This window comes from Cricetulus griseus, chromosome 5 (assembly GCF_003668045.3).
Source record: "Cricetulus griseus strain 17A/GY chromosome 5, alternate assembly CriGri-PICRH-1.0, whole genome shotgun sequence".
Taxonomy (NCBI): domain Eukaryota; kingdom Metazoa; phylum Chordata; class Mammalia; order Rodentia; family Cricetidae; genus Cricetulus; species Cricetulus griseus.
The window spans coordinates 91,969,499-91,990,382 of NC_048598.1; the positions used below are offsets into that span (position 1 = coordinate 91,969,499).

At 37.4% G+C, this 20,884-nt stretch overlaps 1 protein-coding gene across 20 annotated transcripts in view; it reads right to left on the bottom strand.

The window, feature by feature from the left end:
* Nucleotides 1-20,884, bottom strand: part of Nrxn1 (neurexin 1) — a 1,056,958-nt gene that overhangs the window by 561,228 nt on the left and 474,846 nt on the right. For all 20 annotated transcript variants that reach the window (XM_035445200.1, XM_035445199.1, XM_035445197.1 and 17 more), the window contains one exon: nucleotides 7,604-7,726. In XM_035445200.1, coding sequence (XP_035301091.1) covers nucleotides 7,604-7,726 — 123 coding nt within the window. The remainder of the gene's footprint in view (nucleotides 1-7,603; nucleotides 7,727-20,884) is intronic.

A 20,884-nucleotide genomic window follows, 5' to 3' on the forward strand; every position in this document is an offset into this window, starting at 1 on the left:
GATAAACAAATTCTGAGATTAAACAAATAAATAAATGTTACCAAGGATTCTCCCCTTAAAGGAAAATGCATGGGCATGTAGAATGAGGAAATTCAGGAGACAATGCTGTAAGCATAGAGATAGCAATGGGAACTCATGTTTTCTAAACCATGTCTATGCTTGTGTAGACATGCAATTAATAAATATGCCTGTAAGCATGTTTATGCATATATATGAGTACAGATACATATGTCTGTAGATATTTCCAATCTGTACCTGCCGAGAAGATCATAATGCAAAGACAATAACACTGAGCACATTTTACCATACAACCCCTATAAGGCTTGGAAACATTTCAGAAGGATGTAAGGGGATTAAAAGATCCAGAGAACCAGGAAGTCAGCTGTGAAGTTGTGTCCTCTAGATGCAACATGGAAGCTGTTCCTGTGAAGTCACAACAATATGGCTGCCTAAACAAGACCTAAACATTGATACCAGTTGAAATACCAGTGGGGATGCTGTAGCAATCAATGGGGTCCCATCACTAGATGAAGAGATATGAACAATTAGCAACTTCTTAGAGAGAATTAATCTTCTCCAGGGATAAGCCCCTAACTGGTAATCTAATACCAAGTGGTTAATTCTAAAAGCATATACCTATAAGCATGCTAAATGGATTATACATATATGTGATATCTATATATTTAATGTATCAATCATATGTAAATATCACATATGCACACATCACTGTACACATGCATGATATATCTATCTATCTATATCTATCTATCTATATAGATAGATATAGATAGATAGATATTGCACTAGTGATTAAAGAAAAAGAGGGCACAAATTTTTGGGAGTGTAGGAGCCATAGGAGCTGATGGAGGGAGAAGGGGAAAATTATTTATATTCGAATTTAAAGTAAAATTTAAAAAGTTATTTCCCCCAAATGTAAATTAACTAGATAATTCTGCTGGTGGGCTGGGCGTTGCTGGAGCATGCCTTTAATCCCGGTGGGAGGCAGAGGCAGGCAGATCTCTGTGAGTTCGAGGCCAGCCTGGTCTCCAGAACAAGTGCCAGGATAGGCTCCAAAGCTACACAGAGAAACCCTGTCTCGAAAAACCAAAAAAAAAAAAAAAATCTGCTGGTGGATATAAGCAGATAAAATTGGTGCCTGAATATCATGTTCTGAAAAAAAGTTAGAAAAAAGTAAAGAAAACAAATAAAACCGGATAGAAGTCTGTCACAAGACTATAGAGACCAATTTGATAGTGATCTGTAATAATTTGATCATAAAATTATTTAAGATGAGTAACTAGACATCACTATAAAATATAGAAACCTGTGAGTGCAGATCAGTCAAAGAGGAAGGAAAAAGAGAAAAGGAAAATCAAAGAAATAGAAGGCAGAGACATGAAAGCAAGCGTAGTATGCAATAGAATGTGAAGTGTTGACTACAAATGTTCAGGAACTGCTGGGTGCTAAAATTAACTACTTTTAACTACTTCAGTTGACTGAAATGGGCAGATATCTTTATCAAATGATAAATCATGTGAAAACATTTAATAAAACACAAGGTATGTAAAGGCCTTGATATGCTGATGGGGTAGTCCTTCTGTGTATATGTTTCTCTTATTGGTTAATGAACAAAACACTGACTGGCTTATTGGCCAGGCAGGAAGTGACATAGCTCAGAAGAATCAGAATATAAGCAAGGATAAACAGGAAATCTCTCTCTTCTCTTTGGACTCACTGAAGAGATGTGATGTAGACCCCAATGGAGAAAGAGGACCGGACCTTTTTTCCAGTAAGATAAATCCATGTGGAACTACTTAGATTAGTAGTTATGGCTTAAGAATAAGAAGCCCAAGTCACCAGCCAAAAGATTTATGCTAATACAGCATCCCTGTGTTTTCTTTGGGGGTGGAGAAGGGCAGCAGGACCCTGCTGGGACCAGAAAGTTCACATTACAATATGCTTCTCTGTAGATGATTTATTAATTGCAAGAAAGAAAATATAGGAATCATATAGTCACCTCCTGCTTCCACATAGGATTCTATTTGGAAGTTATGGTGTCAATGTGTAGTATTTCATTCAAGAATGAGGACAATGAATCATGAAGTCACATGCAACAAAAACAAAATGAATGCAAAAAAAAAATACTAGGTATGAAGAGAATTTTATGATTTCACAATGCCAATCTTCTAAAAGACAAGGAGAGTTTATGAAAATATGTGGATGCAAGAAGCCTCGGGAGACACAACGACTTCATCAAGTTCCCAGTCCTACAGTGAATAAATTGATAGGATTATGATGTTCAGACAAAGAGCATGGCATCACTGCAAATGTATGGGAGTTGACAACTTTTATTTGTTGTGTAAGGGGTAAATTCCATTCTTAGAAAGCATATGTTGTGGAGTTCAGGGATTAAAAGGTCACTATGATCATCACTTTCCCCCAGCTATGTAAGGGGAAAACATGAAAGTGAGAGAAATGGAGAGGTCAAAGCAAATGAAGAAAAACTGCTGCAGCAGTGTCGACACACAGGTGCTCAAGACATTATCTTCATTTGTAGAATGTTTGGTAAACTTAAAATGGTCTTAAAATAAAATTTATGAAAGAGCTCTTGGTCCCCAGACTGATAGCTGGGAAACGAGCATGGGACTGATGCAGACCCCCTGAATGTGGGTGTCAGTGATGAGACCTTGGAAATCTATGGGACCTCTTGTAGTGGATCAGTACTTATCCCTAGCATAGGAATGGACTTTGGGAGCCCATCCCACATGGAGGGATACTCCCTGAGCCTAGACACAAGGAGGTGGGCCTAAGCCCTATGGCAAAGGATATGACAGACTCTGAAGACCCCCTATGGGAGGCCTCACCCTCCCTTAGGAGCAGCAAGGGTATGGGACAAGTAGGGTGTTAGTTGGGGGTGAGCAGGGGAGGAGGGGAGGGAAAGGGACCTGGGATTGACACATAAAATAATTTTCTTTCTAATTAAAATTTAAAAAAGATTAAAAATAAAATCTGTAACAGCTTGCTTCCATGCCCGAATCCACTGTAGCTCTGGGGTGAATACCTGCCATCTTGAACCATCTTTTACATCACAGGAGGGTGATGTAATTTTTCTCAAATCAGTCTGATTGCCTGAAGACCATGAGAAATAACTGCTTGTCCACACAAAATGCCAGCCTGATTATAAATATTTTTAGTTTTTTGTTTGTTTGTTGTTTAAGAAAATCTCTATATAGTCCTGTCTGTTCTGAAACTTACAATGTAGAACATTGGCCTGAAACTCACAGAGAGTTCTACTGCCTCTTCATCTAGAGTGCTGGGATTTCTGGTATGTGCCACCACACTCAGCCTCCAAAATTCTAATGTATCCCTGAAACTAAGCCTTCTGAACTCCTACCTTAAGGCTTGATGTCATTCTTCTCACCATAAACTACCCTGAACCACGGGCTAACAGCTCAATTTTATAGGTATGTACATTTATATGCATGTATATTTGTGTGTGTGTGTGTGTGTGTGTGATTTTATAATGTGATGCTACATCTGGGAAAGTATTTACTATAGAGCCATCTATTTATTATCATATTATGGAATACAGTGGAACAAAACCAACCTAATGAAGAAAAGAAAATGAAAAAAAAAAAAAACCTTGGACACTCTTCTCAGCTCTTATAACAATGACATTCCAATAAAACAATCTACTTCTCTTTGATCCTCAGTCATGTCACCTTCAAAATGGGAACGCAGGTATTCTGTGTCCTTTAAAGGACTGTGTCCTTTGTGAAATACACTAGACAAAACAATGCTCTGCAGTGACTTTTGTATGCATTGTCCCTGACTTCTGTATCTCAAGGTCATGGCTTTCAATCCTGCTTATGTGACTCAAGTGGCAAACAGCAACTCTGTATGTCTCTGAGCTAGGGCCTCTGCATATACCTTATGGCTGTATAACTTGGTGGTTTGTGGGACTCCCAACAATTGGAGTCAGGAGTGTTTCTTACTCTTTTACCTGTGCTTAGAACCCTTTTTCTCCTATTGGAGTCTAATCCAGACATGATATTTTGCTTTGTGCTTGGTCTTACTGTAACTTGTTAGGCCATGTTTGGTTGATATCCCTGGGAGGTCTGTTTTTGTTTTGGTAAACAGGGGAGGAGTTAATTTGGAGGAGAGGGGAGGTAGAGGGAGCAACTAAGAGGAGTGCAGGAAGGAGACACTGTGGGGATGTAATGTGTGACAGAAGAATAGAAATAATAAATAAATAAATAAATAAATAAATAAATAAATAAATAAATAAACCCTGCTTAGTCCATCCCTTTGGATAACACCCAATTGCTTTAGCAACTGCCAATTTTCAAGAAAAATTCCTTTCTCTTCCAAAAACTGACCTTAAGTAAAACTAGCTGACCTGGAGCTCTCTTCTGACCACCTGATCTTAGGTAGTTGTTTCAGAGTCTTCTTGTGAATGGGGACAGGTTACGTTTATGCCATTCTGTGTGTGTTGTTTGCTTTGCTTTTAAAATATTCATTGCTTTGTTTTCTTTTTTTTTTTTACTAAAAATAGTTTCATTCCTCACATACTATACCCTGGCTGCTGACCCCCAGAGAGGCTTTATTTGTGCAAGAAGCATATCGGCACATCTGGATATGATTTCAATTCCCTCTGTTGCTCCCAGTTTCTCTGTACCTCCCTTCCCATCAGGATCCACTCCCTTTCTGTTTCTCATTAAAAAAGAACAGGCTTCTGAAGGATAATAATAAAATACAACAAAATAAAATACACGATAAAACAAAACAACCATCATATCATAGATTGACAAATAAACAGAAGGAAAAGAGCCCAGGAAAAGGCACAAGAGATTACTAAACACTGACCCATGTATCAGGTGCATTAGCGCCCCCTGCAGATATGTTACAGAAAACACATCTGGGCTTCTTTCTACATTGCCTCCCAAGGGAGTCTCAGTTTGAGGCTCTTCCTGAAAAGTCTAACACATGAGAGAGGCGGGGTGAGTCTAACTAGCCACAGTTAGCCAATGAGATATATGACAAGACAGCTCTATGGACTTGTGGGTCACTTCCCTTTGTCTAAAGAATGACTCTTTCAAAAATGATAACCCCACACATCATATCACATTGAGAATTTTATTTGAAAAGAACAGGTATCTCCGGTGCACAAAGACTGCTCTGTGCTTTGTGCTAACATAATGACCTCAAGTGCTTTCCCAGAAATGACAAAGGAACTGATACAGGGAGTTCGTTTTCAACGGTGAGGTGTGCTGACCCCCTTTCCTTGGGTTTCCCTAAGAGTCCAGGGCAGAGCTTTATACAGCTCACCTCCTTGGGTTATGACTGTAAATCTGGAACAGACCTTGACATTCTGAATACTAGAATTTAATCAACAAGCTAAATGACATAGTGTAGCCTAAAGAAAGTCAATAGGTAAAACCACACCAACATATCTGTACACTTATGAACACATTTTGAAGTGAAAACAGAATTTTCTACTGGTCATCAAAAAAAAATGCATAAGAAACAAAAGGAGTGGAGACAAACCAGAATCTAAAATGACTTTGCTATTTCATGAAGCGCTAAGATATTTATCGAACCAAAAAATTAAAATGTATTATAATTTCTTTAATTATTAATGGACAAGGAAATGACATGGCAAATATGTTGAAGCTAGAGGAATGCTTATTAGGATGCTTAGTAAATGCACATGTTGTGTGACAAACTGTGTGACAAATGCCCTGAGTACAACCTTCAAATCATGTACTGGCTGCAGTCTGAAAAGCCACCAGCAAAGGATGAATCTGAAACTTACAAACAGATACAAATGCATCTGTGTACATATATTAGTAGTTTAAGTAAGTTAATGCAACTTGGATGACAATGGCCCACCCAATACAAGAGCCACAGACTATCTAACAGAAACCCTGTGCCGGTGTGGGAAACTTATGTTCCAGTTGATGGTCAGGTGAGTTCAACAGACTCCCACAATAATACAGGTTATTTCTACTGCCTTGGCTGACCCCCAGAGCCAGAATGTAATACTCTATTGCTAAATGTACTTCAGATAGAAAACTTGGAGGAATCTGCTAGTACTGACTTGGAAATTCCCTCCCTGCAGACTGGTTCTCATATTATGTAAAGATGCTATGAAAAGTGCCAAGGGAGAAAACCTGTCACTATTCCTACCTGGTTGTAAAGCCTACGGACCACAACAAGGACCAGTACAGCAGCCTATATCCAAGGGTGCAATAGTGGCACTTACATTTTGGTGGGCAGGGTTTGGTAACCAGCAGCCCTTCAACTGGACTTAAGGTCCATCAGTAAGAGGGAATTCATGTGTGGAACTGTAAATATAGTTGGCTACCCAGGACTGGCAAGGGCATGTATCTTAGAGAACAATGTATATACTGCTGATTTCCCAATCAGTATAATCCCAACTACCTTCTAAATACCTATTCTTATATGCACAGTAAGTGTTGCCTTCAGCTGCCATCCAAGAAGCTTCTTTTGCAGCAGTCATAGACCACTCGAGAAATCCACAAATCGTCAAGATGTAGTGGACAATTACCATTGGGGTGACCATGCTCAGTTATACATCTAAAAGGCAACCCCTACACGTTGGCTCAGGCAACATCAAGGAAGAAAAGAAATAATGATTGTAGGAACCATTGGTACAGGATGTTGGCTATTAGACAGTGTCTTCTGTAAATTTGCATCCATGAAATTTTAACAATATGGTCACCTAAACAACACCTACATGATGACAACCTGCCACTGTGGATACAGGGGCACTGGCAGGGTGTCTCATACGACCACACATTTAGAGAAAGAGCTTCAGCCAATTTATGGTTGCTAAGAGAGGGAGGATCAATCTAATCCAGGGAAGAAGAGACCTCTGACAAGTAATTCAATCCCAAGTGATAAGCAGATAACACATGAGAAACATTAACTAGACTCAGATTGCAATTATGATGCACATAGATATGTGTATAACTGTATCAATAAGAGTCACAAAAGAGGTCATGATATTGAGAGGGGTGGTGGTGTGCTGACTGGTTTATATCAACTTGTCCCAAGCTAGAGTCATTTTGGAAGATGAGGTTCAACTGAGAAAGTGCCCCTGCTTGATTGATGTGTGTGCAAACCTGCAATGAATCTTCTTGATTGATGATTGATGTGGGAGGGCCCAGTTTACTGTGGGTGGAGCCACCCCTGGACAGATGGTTCTGAGTGCTATAAGAAAGCAGGCTTCTTAAACCATGTCAGAAACCAGTCAAAGCAAAGAAAAAGCCAGCACTATTCCCTGGCTTCTGCTTCAGTCTGCTTCAGGTTCCTGCTTTGAATTCCTGCCCTGACTTCTTTCAATGATGAGCAGCGCTATGGAAGTGTAAGTGTAATAAACTCTTTCCTCCTGAAGTTGCTTTTGCCCTTGGTGTTTATCATGCAATAGAAACCATACCTAAGACAGTGAGGGATGGGAGGAGTTGGAAGGGGAGATATAAAATACACTACTTAGGTATGAAATTCTCAAAAAAATCAAATAAAAAAGAAGATATAAGGATAAAAAGAAAGAAAAGGTATCAGAGGCAGGAGATCTTACCTGTCATGGCTTGTTGATCGTCTACTGTTAGTTTTAAACTTTTTCCTCGACGAACCACACGCACCGTGTGCCATTCATTGTCATTGAGGTTATAGCCGGCAAAAAGGGTCTCAGGACCTTTGCCTGTAGAATATGCCAAACAGTCATTATGGGCAATCAGAATCAGACAAGACAATGAACCTTACAGAAAGTGAGAGGAGAGTGGAAAAGAGTGGAGAAGTGAGAGAGAAGAAAAAAGTGAGAGAGAGAGGAGAGAGAGAGAGAGAGAGAGAGAGAGAGAGAGAGAGAGAGAGAGAGGGAGAGAGGGAGGGAGGGAGAGAGGAGAAAAGAGAGTGGACCAAGCCCAATAGAGTCATAGCAAGCAAGTAAAATGACAAGTTAACAAACACTCATGTACAACAATTTAAGAACTTTTAACCTTTTGCATTGACATAAGATAAGAGAATTAACCTGCTCTCATAAATAGGCACATTCAATGTATCATTGGAAACCTTCCTAGTTTGTATGTACATCTTTTAATGAAAACTCTTGATACTTGAAGTGATAATTTTCTTAAGAGTGAAGGGGCTAGCAGTCATCTAATTTCTGAACCTTCTATTTGCTATTAGCACATATTTTCGGATGGAAATGGGTAAGGAGCCAATAGTACCCGGTGAGAATCTCTCTGTATGTCGGCTGCTCTTCAGATCTTAAACTGTGTATCTCCAAGACTCACTAAGTTTGTGGATTCATCAGCCTCTGAAATATATGGTCAGTTGAGTCTAAAAACCAGGTTTTTTTTTTAAACCTCCAGATAATGAATTGATCAGTTGCAATTTTATATATATGGTGGAGATGCTTTGGAATACATCAGAATAATAGTACCTTGAAAGAATTAGACAGACAATAAAAAGCCAAGAGGGGAAAAGGTGATGCTAACTAACAGGGACCAATAAATAAAAGGCCAAAATAAAGGAGGCAAATAGTATAGTCAAAAGGAACTCCCAAATGGTCTATGGAAAGAATTTAAATAGATTTAGAATAGACATTATTTGGGTAACATGTTCAATGAAAGTTACAAATTTGACCATATGGGACTATATCTGTCTTTAACTTGAAAACAAAAGGAAAGTGTTGACAAAAATTGTAATTTTAATAAAAGTGTTAAATATAAAGACCTAAATAAAAGCATTTAATAATATGATGATTCACTTAGAAGAATAACATGTTAAATATACATTAATTTGACTGGTGGATTCTCCTCCATTTTTAAAGCAATCATAACTTTTAGATGCATTAATACAGTGGTGGGCCTGGCATCATTTGCTTCCCTGACTTCTGTTGGTAGAGGGTCAGGAATGTCTTTCATGTCTTCCTCCACCAAATTCTATAGTTAAACCAGTTAACAGCGGGGATCATAGTGAACAAATAAGAATGTAAAAATATTTTCAAAGAGGGGAGAAAGGAGAGAAAAAAAGGTGTCAGCAGCACATTTATAGGAGCGCACTGCTAGCTGTGACAACCACAGACTATCCATACAGCCTTTTTCTTCTTCATGGTGCTACTTCATATTCAAAAGTCTTGTCTTCCTTGGTTACTCTCTGGCATTTAAGATTAGCCAAAAATGTAAGCTACATTTTTCAAGGGAATTGCCTCAACTCTTTAAATAGTGCCATCCATCAACCATCAAGATTTAGAAAGCATCTCTTGTTATTCTATAAAGGAGTTAGATGACATGTCCTGGTCCATGAATACGAACTATTCTGGAGAGGAAAGTTGTTAGGAATTGATCACTAAACAACTAGAGGAAGCTGTGAGTTCAGCATCTGCAAACACACAATGAGGCCACATGTTGAAAGCAAATCCTGGGATCAAAGGATCCCTTTTTAGCTTTAGTGGTGAAGAAGGGAGAGTTTAATAATGTCACAGCAGCTGTGTGTCCTGCTGGCAACCTGGGTCACCCTTACTTTTGATCTTTGAGGAGAGAATATATCATTTTAAAGCTATTTTTGTAGGGGAGATTTTTTTTCTTGGAAACATATGCTTGGGAAGTGGCTCTCCTCCCGTTCTTTTAATTCTAAATGTGTTTTGTTGAGAAAAAGCAGCACAAGGATGAGCTCATCCTCATCCCCCACCCTGGGCTTGATCTTGCAGTAAAATCATAATTCATCTGTGAAGCCACCATTTCCATAACAACAGACTTGGAATCCAATTAAAAACAAACCTTTGGTCCACGGAGCTCTCTGTGGGCCAACTTCAGACTTCTTTCTTGCATTATTAAAATGTGAACAGATTGATTTTAGAAGACAAGGCTCTTAGAAATGCACTTGATAGCCTCATTTCCCAACGAGGGTGATCACTTAACATGAAATGTAATGGAAAGTGTGCTGTGCTGGGAGTCAAGAATTCTGTGTGCAGGCCCTTGGTTTGCTGGTAGGAAGATGAGACCAGAGAGTGCACGCTGTGTACCAGATGCTTTATTTCATCTGTACATTGCTATCAACTTGTCGGTGTGAGACTGAATTCTTAGAACGGTAATGCCACTGGTTTCAGGGTCATGCAGCTTAAAGCATGATGGAGTGCTATCATCTCTCTAGTCTACTCAAAGCAAGCTTATATCTGCTTATATTGCAGAGCTTGCTGGCAATGAGACCCTTGTAATGCTAGCAACCTGGCTTCCTGTTTGTTCCCTGTTGCTAACTGAAGGATGTGGGTATGAGATTTCCTTTGGGATTGCTTTGAGTTTTTTTTGTACAGAATAGTTACACTGTTAGGACAACCTCTGCATCCTCTGTGTAGGCTCATCTGAATGAGAATCTTTGAACAGCACACTGGCCTCTCATGGAAGCTTAAATTGATGCTGCTAATGACACATGGTCCATCAATGAAAGACAAGTCTCCTTAGCTTCCTGTCTTCTCAATCCCTGTCCACAGTGGAGGACTCACTAGCTGATCTCTCCCATTCATTTAGAACCTTACATTTTCTGGATATTTAAAAATAGATGAAATTGTTAAAGAAAGGTGACTTAATAGTTCACATTATGAGTGGTGAGCCGTTCACCTCTTGGCAAACTTTTAATGGGAAAAATCATAGCCACTGAAGCTGTTAATTGCCTGAAGTCCATTGAGAGTTAGTTTGTCCTTTGAGTATATCAAAACATGCCTCAATTATACTAACATCTTTCTTTCAGGGATAATGTGTGTTGGGGGCCAAATATTTGTGAACCCCCAAACTCATATGTTAACTCTATTATTTGGTGTAATGATACATTAGGATATGGGGTCTTTGAGAAATAATAGAAATAATTAAGTTTGGAGGGAGTCCTGAGATTTGAGATCTTCTAACTCCAGTAAAAGGTCCTTTCTACAGGAAATGTTGCCCAGGAATTCTGAGAGAGGTGCAAAGTCCCATGGCAGCAAGAGTTTCCTTACAAATAGAGGAAGAGAATGCAAGCTAGTTCAGCCATGTGAAGATGCTGGGAGAATGCAGCTTTATGTAAGCCAGGAAGAGACCCTGACCAGAGACCAAGACTACATACAGCTTGATCATGGACTTCCAAAAAGATGAGGAGAAAGATTATGCATGCTATAGTGTTTTGTTATAATAGCTTTAGTAGGAGAGACAAAACTTTTTAAGGAAGCACAACACATTGTTTCTTTTCTGTAGAGAATAGATTTATATGCAATTTTGTCATTTGTTTTTAGTGTGACCAAGCCATAGGCATCATATATATATATATATATATATATATATATATATATATATATATATATATTAAGATCTAGTAGGACAAAGTGAATTCTAAGTTTCAAAGGCAATAGGAAATGGAATTAAGACAGATTTGAGATCTTCCATTGACATTGAAAGTCTATAGAAAAATGTTGCCTGGGAATTCTGAGCGAGGTGCAATGAAGCCCAATACCCTCAGCTAAGAATTTGCAAGATAGCATCAGGATTTAGCTTTACATGCTGTTATTTCAAAGACTTTTAGAAGCAGAACTATGAGGAAAGGGGATAGAAGCTGTGTGCAGTTTTGTTAGCATGTTGGTTCTTTTTTATCAGAACTTATTCTAAGCTATGGAACAATTCAGTTTGCCATACATTAGCTCAAGTGGCTGGTTCTTGCACAGAATTCCATGAATTCGAGAGCCTCTAAGACTTACCCTTAGGAAGCCAAAAATTAAACTGAACTTGAGGTAAAGGGGACAGATGAAGGGATGAAGGTTGTGTGACTCTCTCTCTCTCTCTCTCTCTCTCTCTCTCTCTCTCTCTCTCTCTGTGTGTGTGTGTGTGTGTGTGAGTATGTGTGTGTGAGAGAGAGAGAGAGAGAGAAGAGAGAGAGAGAGAGAGAGAGAGAGAGAGAGAGTGAGAGAATTTTCACTGTCAAATAAATATTATCTTAGATTTTCTGAATCTCAAATCTCAGAAGAAAGGAGTTGTTTTATTATGTGTTACGATTTATATTTTTCACAGTACTGTCTCTCTTACTTTGACCTTTCTTCCTCCTCTTCTTATTATTCATGGTCCATAAAAGCTCATAAGGGAGACTCCCCTGGGGCCACTTTTAACATCCCTTCATTCTTGGAAGAAGCAGGCAGGGCTATATCACTCCCTTTACTGGAAGCTAGGTGAGAAAGCCTCAGTATCATAATGACATTCTCCAGTGTGTGAGAGGCTCCATGCTGTTATTAATCAAATATATTCATTTTGTCCTGAGTGGAAGGAAGGAGGCCAGACAGAACCCCCAATAGGAGGAGAGAGAGAGAGAGAGAGAGAGAGAGAGAGAGAGAGAGAGAGAGAGAGAGAGAGAGAGAGTGTGTGTGTGTGTGTGTGTGTGTGTGTGTGTGTGTGTGTGTTAAAATTATTAGGCTCCAGTGAATCCAGGAAAATAGTGCTAAGTGACTATTTGGGATTATTAGTGTTTATATTCAAATGCTAATGGTGAAGCTGCTTTTAGTCAACCTAATAGCCTCACTAAATCTCACTGTAAACTGTCTTCATCCAAGATCAAGAAGTACTGCATTCCATATCCCAGAATTGTGCACAGGGCACATCAAAGTGCAGAAAAGCAGTTTATATGGTGAAATCACAGATATTTAAGGGATTTTTTGAAGTTATGGTACAGGTAGGTAACTGTTCCCCCTGTTTATAGAATTGGATACCAAAGGATCACTGCTGAAAACTGCCCTGGCTGTTCTTGGCTTGTCTTACAGGGATGGTTGGTACATGTCAAACTCCAGGAGCTGAACTGTGGCAGTGGCTTGTATCATTGCTTTTGAAAGTAGTAATTATTTTTCAGTATGTAATTTTGCAAAAATTGCACAAAAATTGCACAAAAGAAGAGTTGCCTGGCTCCTGTCTTACATCTTGAGGCCTCACCTAAAAATCGTGAAACCTACCAAGCCCTTTTATGAGCTGCTGGAACAGAGAGCCCATTTCTTTCAGAGAAAGTGTGGCCTGTCTTGTCAAATACTCCAGCAAAGGCTTATTCAAGTCATTTGCAAATAGCCCTTTATTTTTAAGATTACACTTGGTCTATCAAAACTACTTTGTTGTGTTGAAAAACTATTAAACTGTGTTCGAAGACCACTGTCTATTCTGGAGCCAGGTTACATAAGTGCTGAAATCTACCACTTGTTGTCCATATTATTAGCCCTGTGTCATGTATTGATATTACTCTCTAATTACAAACTCCAAGTGATGTAGATCTTAAATCTGGCCCTGTCTCATGAGATGAGCAACTTCTTGCTTTATTTTAATGTCTATATATGAAAGAGTCAAGGCTGAAGATCTGTGCTATTTCAACAATGATTTTTAAAAATTGTTTATTTGCTTTTCTTCTCAATCTTTGTGTGTGTGTGTGTGTGTGTGGTCTGTAAATCACTCTATATTTTAAAATGTGTATATTTTAAAATGTGGGTATAAATTAATGATTCAATAACAAAATGGCTTAGTGACAAAAGCAGATTTCAAGGTACATCAGTAGGTGTAGTAGAATAAGCTTGAGTTTGCAATTTGAAATTTCACTTTCACTTCTTTAACTCACTTAGTTCTAAAATAGTCAACCTAATTATGAAAATAAACAAAATACTTTAGCATATGGGACTCAAATTGATCAGCAAGCATGTGCTTTGTTGTATGGGGGTAAGACACGATGCATGTGATGCTAGTTTCAGATATTTTAAAATTAAAAAGCATGTGGATAAATAGTTTGTGAACTGCTTGAAGTGGTTTGTGAGCACAGGAGTAGGGCCATTGAGAAGCAATGGAGGACAATAAAAATAAAAGCCAAGACCTTCAAAGAAGCCAGCAGAGATCTCTAGATGAAAGTCACAAATGCCTTTGGAACTGAAAGGTGGATATAGCTGGATCCAGCACATCTAAACATTTATATTTGGACTTCTAAGAATAGTAGACTTGTATGCCATAAGGCAGAATCACAACTTTTGGGTAGCTATCTGCCTCTAGTGTTGTATTTCAAAGATGTTAAGTACACAAATGGGCTATCTCTACCATGCACTTAGTCTCTTAAAAACAAAATGGTGTTTTGTGTTTCTCTTTTGTAGCACCACCTACACGCCTCAATGCTTAATCTGCTTCTACAACGAGTTCACTTAGTAGGCATGAGCACTCTGATGCTCTTTCTGCAAATCCTTCCTCAAAAACCTGCATAGATGGTAGGAAGGTAGAACTTGTCCTCTAGAAGTGATTCATCTATAGTCTCCACTTTATTAATAGTAGGTTATGTTTTACCACAGCCATCTGGGCTAAACATTGCATCAATGTGAAAGTGAATAGTAAGATTTCCAGAGTTCAAAAGTAAACTCTGAAAAGCAATGTATCAACTTAAATACACAAATTGGTTCTACATTCATACATGACTGGAGTATGCATCTGCATATTTTAAAACCATTAAATTGCCTATAACACCCTAAATTTGAATTAGAGAGAGAGAAGATACAGCACCTTGACTTGACATCACAGAACTATAAAAATTCAAAAGTTGTTCCTTTTGTGTCTCTTGTTATTTAATTATTCTTATTTATTCTGGGCTGCATAACACGCTTTCCTATTAATTTACATTTAGAAAAAAATTTGTATCTAACAATGATGTCAGCTTTTGCAAAACCCTGACTGGGATTTTTGTGTTTTTTCTGAAAGATCTTGTATACTACTAGGTCAGGGATGGAATATTTGTTGCTGACCAAAGAGTAACTATATCCAGCTGGCAAGCCATAGGGTCATTATTGTAATTATTCAATCTTGGTCTTCTAAAAAGTAGTCTATAGGCTATATGCTGACAAATGTTTATGTTGTGTTTTAATAAAACTTTATTAAAAGAAATGCCTAACTCTGTGGTCTGTGTTTTTATCCTGTAAGTTCAAACTAATAAATAGGCAATTTAAAGTTTTCCATAATTTCCTATACATTGAGTAATAAAGAAATTTCAATAAAAAATAATCAACTGTTTTAGAGTCAGATACTCTACGTTTTAGAGTTACTGTTGCCTATGATCCAAAGTTGACCTTAAATATTGTTAATTATCTGAACTGTATTGCTCCAGGTTTTATCATTATTTTCAGAAACAGAAAGAAAAGCCACAAACTAAAAGCAAACTTCACTAAAATGTTTTTAAAAATACAAAATCTAGAATTCATTAATTACCTTACTTTTCCCCAGATTTTAGAAGGCTTCATGTTCAAGTTTGATGCTTGTGTTTGTGAGTTTATATGCATAAAAATAGGTTTCTATCTATATCAATTTTCCCAGGTGTTAACAGGGTTATTTGGCAATTCACTTGGCCTGTGGTGGGAGGCTGGAAGCCAGCCTTGTCACTGTGACAAGACAGGAAGAGAGAGAAGCCCTTGTAATAAGCAGAGATGGCTGCAGCCTGAAGCCTGAGTCACAGTTCTTGGCAGCCACATTTCCTTTTGGAAAAAAGACATGAGGATGTGTTTCTTGGGTTGTGATTATGACACCCACAGCCTGCCATTTGACTTCATTATTAGTTTCTGGTTTGAAAATAATTATTTAAAAAGACCAATACCAATTTGACCTCCTTTTAAAAGAAGTTATAAAAAATTCAAAGCACATTAATTCTTTATTAAGTGGCTCTATTTTACCTTCCTCAGATTTTAGTGAGCTGGGAGAGTGAGGTTTTATTTATTTATTTATTTATTTACTTAATTACTTACTTCCTTACTTCTCCTGTGAGTCAGTAGGAAATTTCATTGCAAATTGAAATTAGACACGTAAATCACACGCCTCCACTCTTTTTTCCGCTACTTTCTGTAATACCATGGGCAAACAAGGCAACATAATTTGCATGCTTAGTACAAACTGAAAACATGGCGCCCCTCCTCCAAATGAGGAATCTGAAGTTAGGACAGGAGAGCACTGGCATCGGCATGGGGTCCTCCCACTTCAGGGTCTTAACTAAGGAAGTCCTCCTAGTGAGCAGAATGAAGCTTTCACTTCATTGATCATGAAGCATCCATCTGTAAGGTTTATGTTCAGGAATGTACAAACAAGGCAAAGTCTCGATCACTTTCACCACATTGTCTGCACTTAATTGCATGACATGTGGGGAACCAGAGAAGGGCCTTTGGTCTGTCCTCCTGGTGGGGTTTAGTGCCAGAAACAAATTGGACTTGGTGATAGACCGGTCACCCTAGAAACCACAAGATGGATGGCCAGCCAAATAAAGTTACTCCAATTCCAAGCTTGTTCTGTCTCTCCTTAATTCTCTTTCATTCCAACAAGGTTAGAAGCCTGAAGACGACTCAGAATGACTTCATAGAGAGCTGGTTGCCTTTAGTGTTTCACTAAAATATTAAAAATATCCTTTCCTGTTAAAAAGTATGTTGGGTAAATAACATAAATCCAATATTACCCCCTGTATGCTTATTCTTTAAAATCTGAACACTAGCCACCAAGGAAATGCAGTTTATGAACCTCCACCAGGAAAACCCATCACATTAAGTTCAGTGTTTTTGTGTTGATTAGATTGTTACTTAAACTCATCCTTCCTGCTTTTGTTTTGTACTTTTTAAAACATTATTTATGTTGATCTGGAGCAGCTGTTTTGGTGGGAACTTGAGCAACACACTTCTCTTCCATGTTCCTCCCTTAGTACTCTTATCTGTAAAATATGCTAATAAGAGAAATCATTCGCCTACAAATGAGCTTAATGAATTTTTTATCACTTAAAGCAGCATCTGTTGTATGGTGGGTTCTCATGATAATAACTATTATCAATATTATGTTGTCATTATTCCCTTCTGGATAAATTTGAAGACTCAGAGAATATATGCTATCTCTTCCTGCTCAGTGCCTCGAACAATAACTATTTGCCAAGTATTTGTTGAAAGGTTAAATGTATTTTGTTTTTTGAGACAGTGTCTCTATGTTGCCCTGACTGTCTGTCATGGTACTCACTATATAGACCATGCTGGCCTTGAACTTAAAGAGATCTGCTTGCCTCTGCTTCCTGAGTGCTGGAATTAAAGGTGTGGGCTGCTATGTCTAGCTAAAAGGCTGATTTTTCTATTTTTTAGATTTTTGTGGGAATTTTATTTAGGAAGGTGAACAATTGATTAAGACAAATGATTAATGGAAAGCCACCCCATTGACTTTAAGTGCTCTGTCCGCAAAGATATAATACTCGCTATGTCCCTTTTTAATGTTTAGAAGTATGGGATATGTTAAATACTATGGCTGGAGAGCTTGGGTAATTCAACAAGCTGATAACTTCTTTTCCTTCCCTCTCAATCGCTTTGAGAATAAATTTAATATGTAAGTGTGTATTGCCTAAGAGAGCAAAATGACCTGAGACCAGTAGTTAGCAATTTCTAGGTACAAAGATGCTAGTTGACTTGGGTACTACGAGAGCTCAATCCTTCATATTTAGTTTCAAAACAAGTAAATACACATGAATTTTGTTTGCAAGATAATTTGACATTTGGGGACTGAAACAGATGCCTCAAGGGACATCTCTTCATCACAGAGCCTTTATTCTATTATAAATTTCACTCTTTACAGATTCCTCATCTCCCACACCATTCCTGGCTAAATACAATCAATGTGGGAAAATGGGCAAAGTTTAAGCCATCTACAAAAACATTTTGGACTCCTGAGTTGTGATATTGATTGTGCCCATTTATGAAAGATCAGGATAAATACCTCTGGTATAAATAATTTTTTCAATGGGAAAAGCTAACCATTTAAAGATACATTCTGCCTTTCAAGTACATAGTTATATTCACAACACAGAAAAATAATCACAAGTTAGACAAATATATTGTTCAAAGAATGTCTCAAAATAGCTCTCTTCAAGTCTATTCTAGCTCAACTTACAGGCTTAGAAATTCACAGAATAAAATAAACCAGTTATAAATGAAAATAAAAATTTGGACTGTGATTTTATTTTAAGGTTTGTAAAAAAAGGTTCATTTCCAAGAAATGCTTATCACATAATAGGATAGCTAGCAGGTATAAAATTAAAGAGTAATTAAAGTTGTTATTAAAAGTAATGTTAAAAGAATTAAAGAGTTAACAAGCTTTTATGTAAATTAAAATATATTTGTTGTTTATTTATTTGAAAAAAATGGTTATATTGATCTACATTAGTGGTTAAATTCACCTTATACAACACCTAGACAGAGTCAACTTCTCAATTTTTGCAATTAAAATGCATATAGTTTCTAAGCAGATGAATATTAATTAATATATAAACTGATATGAATAAGCAGGGTTGTCATTGTAATGCAAAGATTATTCAATTAAATAAGTTTCTGCATGAATAAATCATTGGAATAGTTACAGAATCTACTCTTCATGAGAGTGCATAGCGCAGTGTCTACTCCGTGTCATTCCAGAACAGTGGCTTGATTCCTGCTTGATCTTTTTTGTTTTCAGAATTCTCATGTCTTATGCTAAGCTGATGGCTGTTAAGGGCTAGGCTGGTCTCATAATATTTAACTAATGCTTGGAATTTGGGGGATATTCTTGGATACACTTTTTCCAAAAGTAAAAAGCATCCTGGCAGAAAAATGAGATTAAGTTCTCTCTTTTCTTGAATTTTCCTTTGTGCTTTCCTTCTTTTAGGGGGAGGACAGTTGGCACCTGGAAACCCAGGCCTCTCTGTTAGGCTTCAATCAGAGGCCTGTTTTCTGGGAAAGCACACTGTACGGAAGATGACCAGAAATCTGTTCTTTGAAGTTGCTTCTTTTTGTTCCAGTCTTCCATGACAGCATGGATTTAAATGCTATGGAAAAGCGGCCTACCCCCTAAGTATATATTGTACAGAATATGAGTGGTTAGAGCACTTAATATGCTAATAAAAGTTTTCTGTGAAGTTTGAAGTCATATACTACTTTTCAATATTTTCTGTTCCACAAAGCTTCCAAATATGACTATTATTTTTGGTTAGGAACCAAGTCTTTCTTTCAAAGATATTTATGGACAGGAAAGATGACTAGTCAATGAAGAGCATGTATTGCTCTTATAGACAACCTGTGGGTTCCTAGCATCCTGTAACACCAACTCCAAGACATCTGACACCTGCTTCTGGAGTGTGTGTGAGCCTGCAGTTAGTGCCCACTTATCTAAGCACAGACACACAGAATTGAAAATAAAATAAAATTTAAAAACAAGATACTTATTCTAGATTTTGCTGTTTGTTGTTGTCATCATTGTTTTGTTGTTGTTTCTTTGTTTTGTTTTGTTTTGTTTATCTGGCTGACCTTGAATTCCCTTTGTAGACCAGACTGGCCTAGAACTCATCTGCCTCTGTCTCTGGAATGCTGGGATTATAGGTGTGTGCACCCATGCCTGGCTTATTCTACGTATTTTGAAGACAAAAGTAAAAGAGAAATTAAATATGCCAATAGATTTAAGATGTGCATGGATATATTATCTAATATTAATATATTATCTATTAGCTAAATCATGTTAAATAATAGTGAGGCTGACTTTAAAATTTTATTTTAATAGGACATTCACTTTTATCTAGTTTTGATGGCCTTTCAACTGAAAAGAAAAATTTATCACGTGAAATTAGAAACTGCACATGATGAACAAAAGCAAGAAATTAAAGAAATTAAAGTCACTAACACCTCACCAACATAAAGACATATTTCCAGAAACTTTAGGAAAGGGTTCTTTCTCTCTCTCTCTCTCTCTCTCTCTCTCTCTCTCTCTCTCTCTCTCTCTCTCATTCTCTCTCTCTCTCCATCCCTCCCCCTTTCTCCCTCTCTACCTCTCTGTATCTGTTTTTATATCTGTCTCTGTGTGTATCTGTCTTTCTGTTTGTGTCTCCCTCCCTCCCTCCTTTTTTCCCTCCCTCCCTCCCTCCAAAAGAAGCCCAGATTCTACTACTAGGCACCTGTTCTACCATTCAGCTATTTTATATCCTCAATGTGGTATTATTTTTTACACCTATTGGCTGAAATTTGTTTTACTTAGTAGATTGCATAGTTTAAAGAACTGTCAAATACTCTTTGGAATATAAAATTTCTGAGCTGGCTTATTAGATTAAATTTTCAGATATATGATAATATATACAAGTCAAAATTAATTACCTCTGGAGTTATGGTCAGGATTCATTAACAATTATGTTTTATAATTTTATGTTACTATAGTCATTGCCGTGGTCTAGGTTCTGTACTGGTCAACCTATTTCTATACTATTTAAGAGATGAATAAGTCTACATTCTAAGAATGTTTCAATAATCATACCAAGTCATTCCCTTTTTATTTAAAGAGAATTTTTATAACTTATGAAGTACTGAGTAGAAGTTTGTTACTTGTAGGCGTTAGTTGGGTTTCAGGTTTTTTTTTTTTTCACATAAATAAGCCACTCTACCACTTTCATTTAATGACATGTAAAATGATTCAAAATTCTTTACATTCTGTAGCAGTGAATGAGAATTTGTATTGGAAATTTCCTGATTGCAAATTCATGAACAAATTCCCTACCTCCTTACATTATTCTCATGCAAATTTAAAACATATTTGTAATTCTTATAATATACATAGCTCCTTCTTCTTATCTTCACTCTTTTCCTCTTCCTTTCTTTCTATTTTTTCCAAAAGTCTCACATAAGCCACATAGACCTTATTCTTGCTGTGTAACTAGAAAACTTTGAATTCCTAGTCCTCGTGTCTCTACTTCTGAAAGTGCAAGATTACGTGTATGTGTAACTGGGCATCAGCTACATATTGTACATTTCTAAAGCAAGCTTATATATACATATATATTTATGTAGTCAACAGACTTTGAAGTTCCATTGGTTTCAATA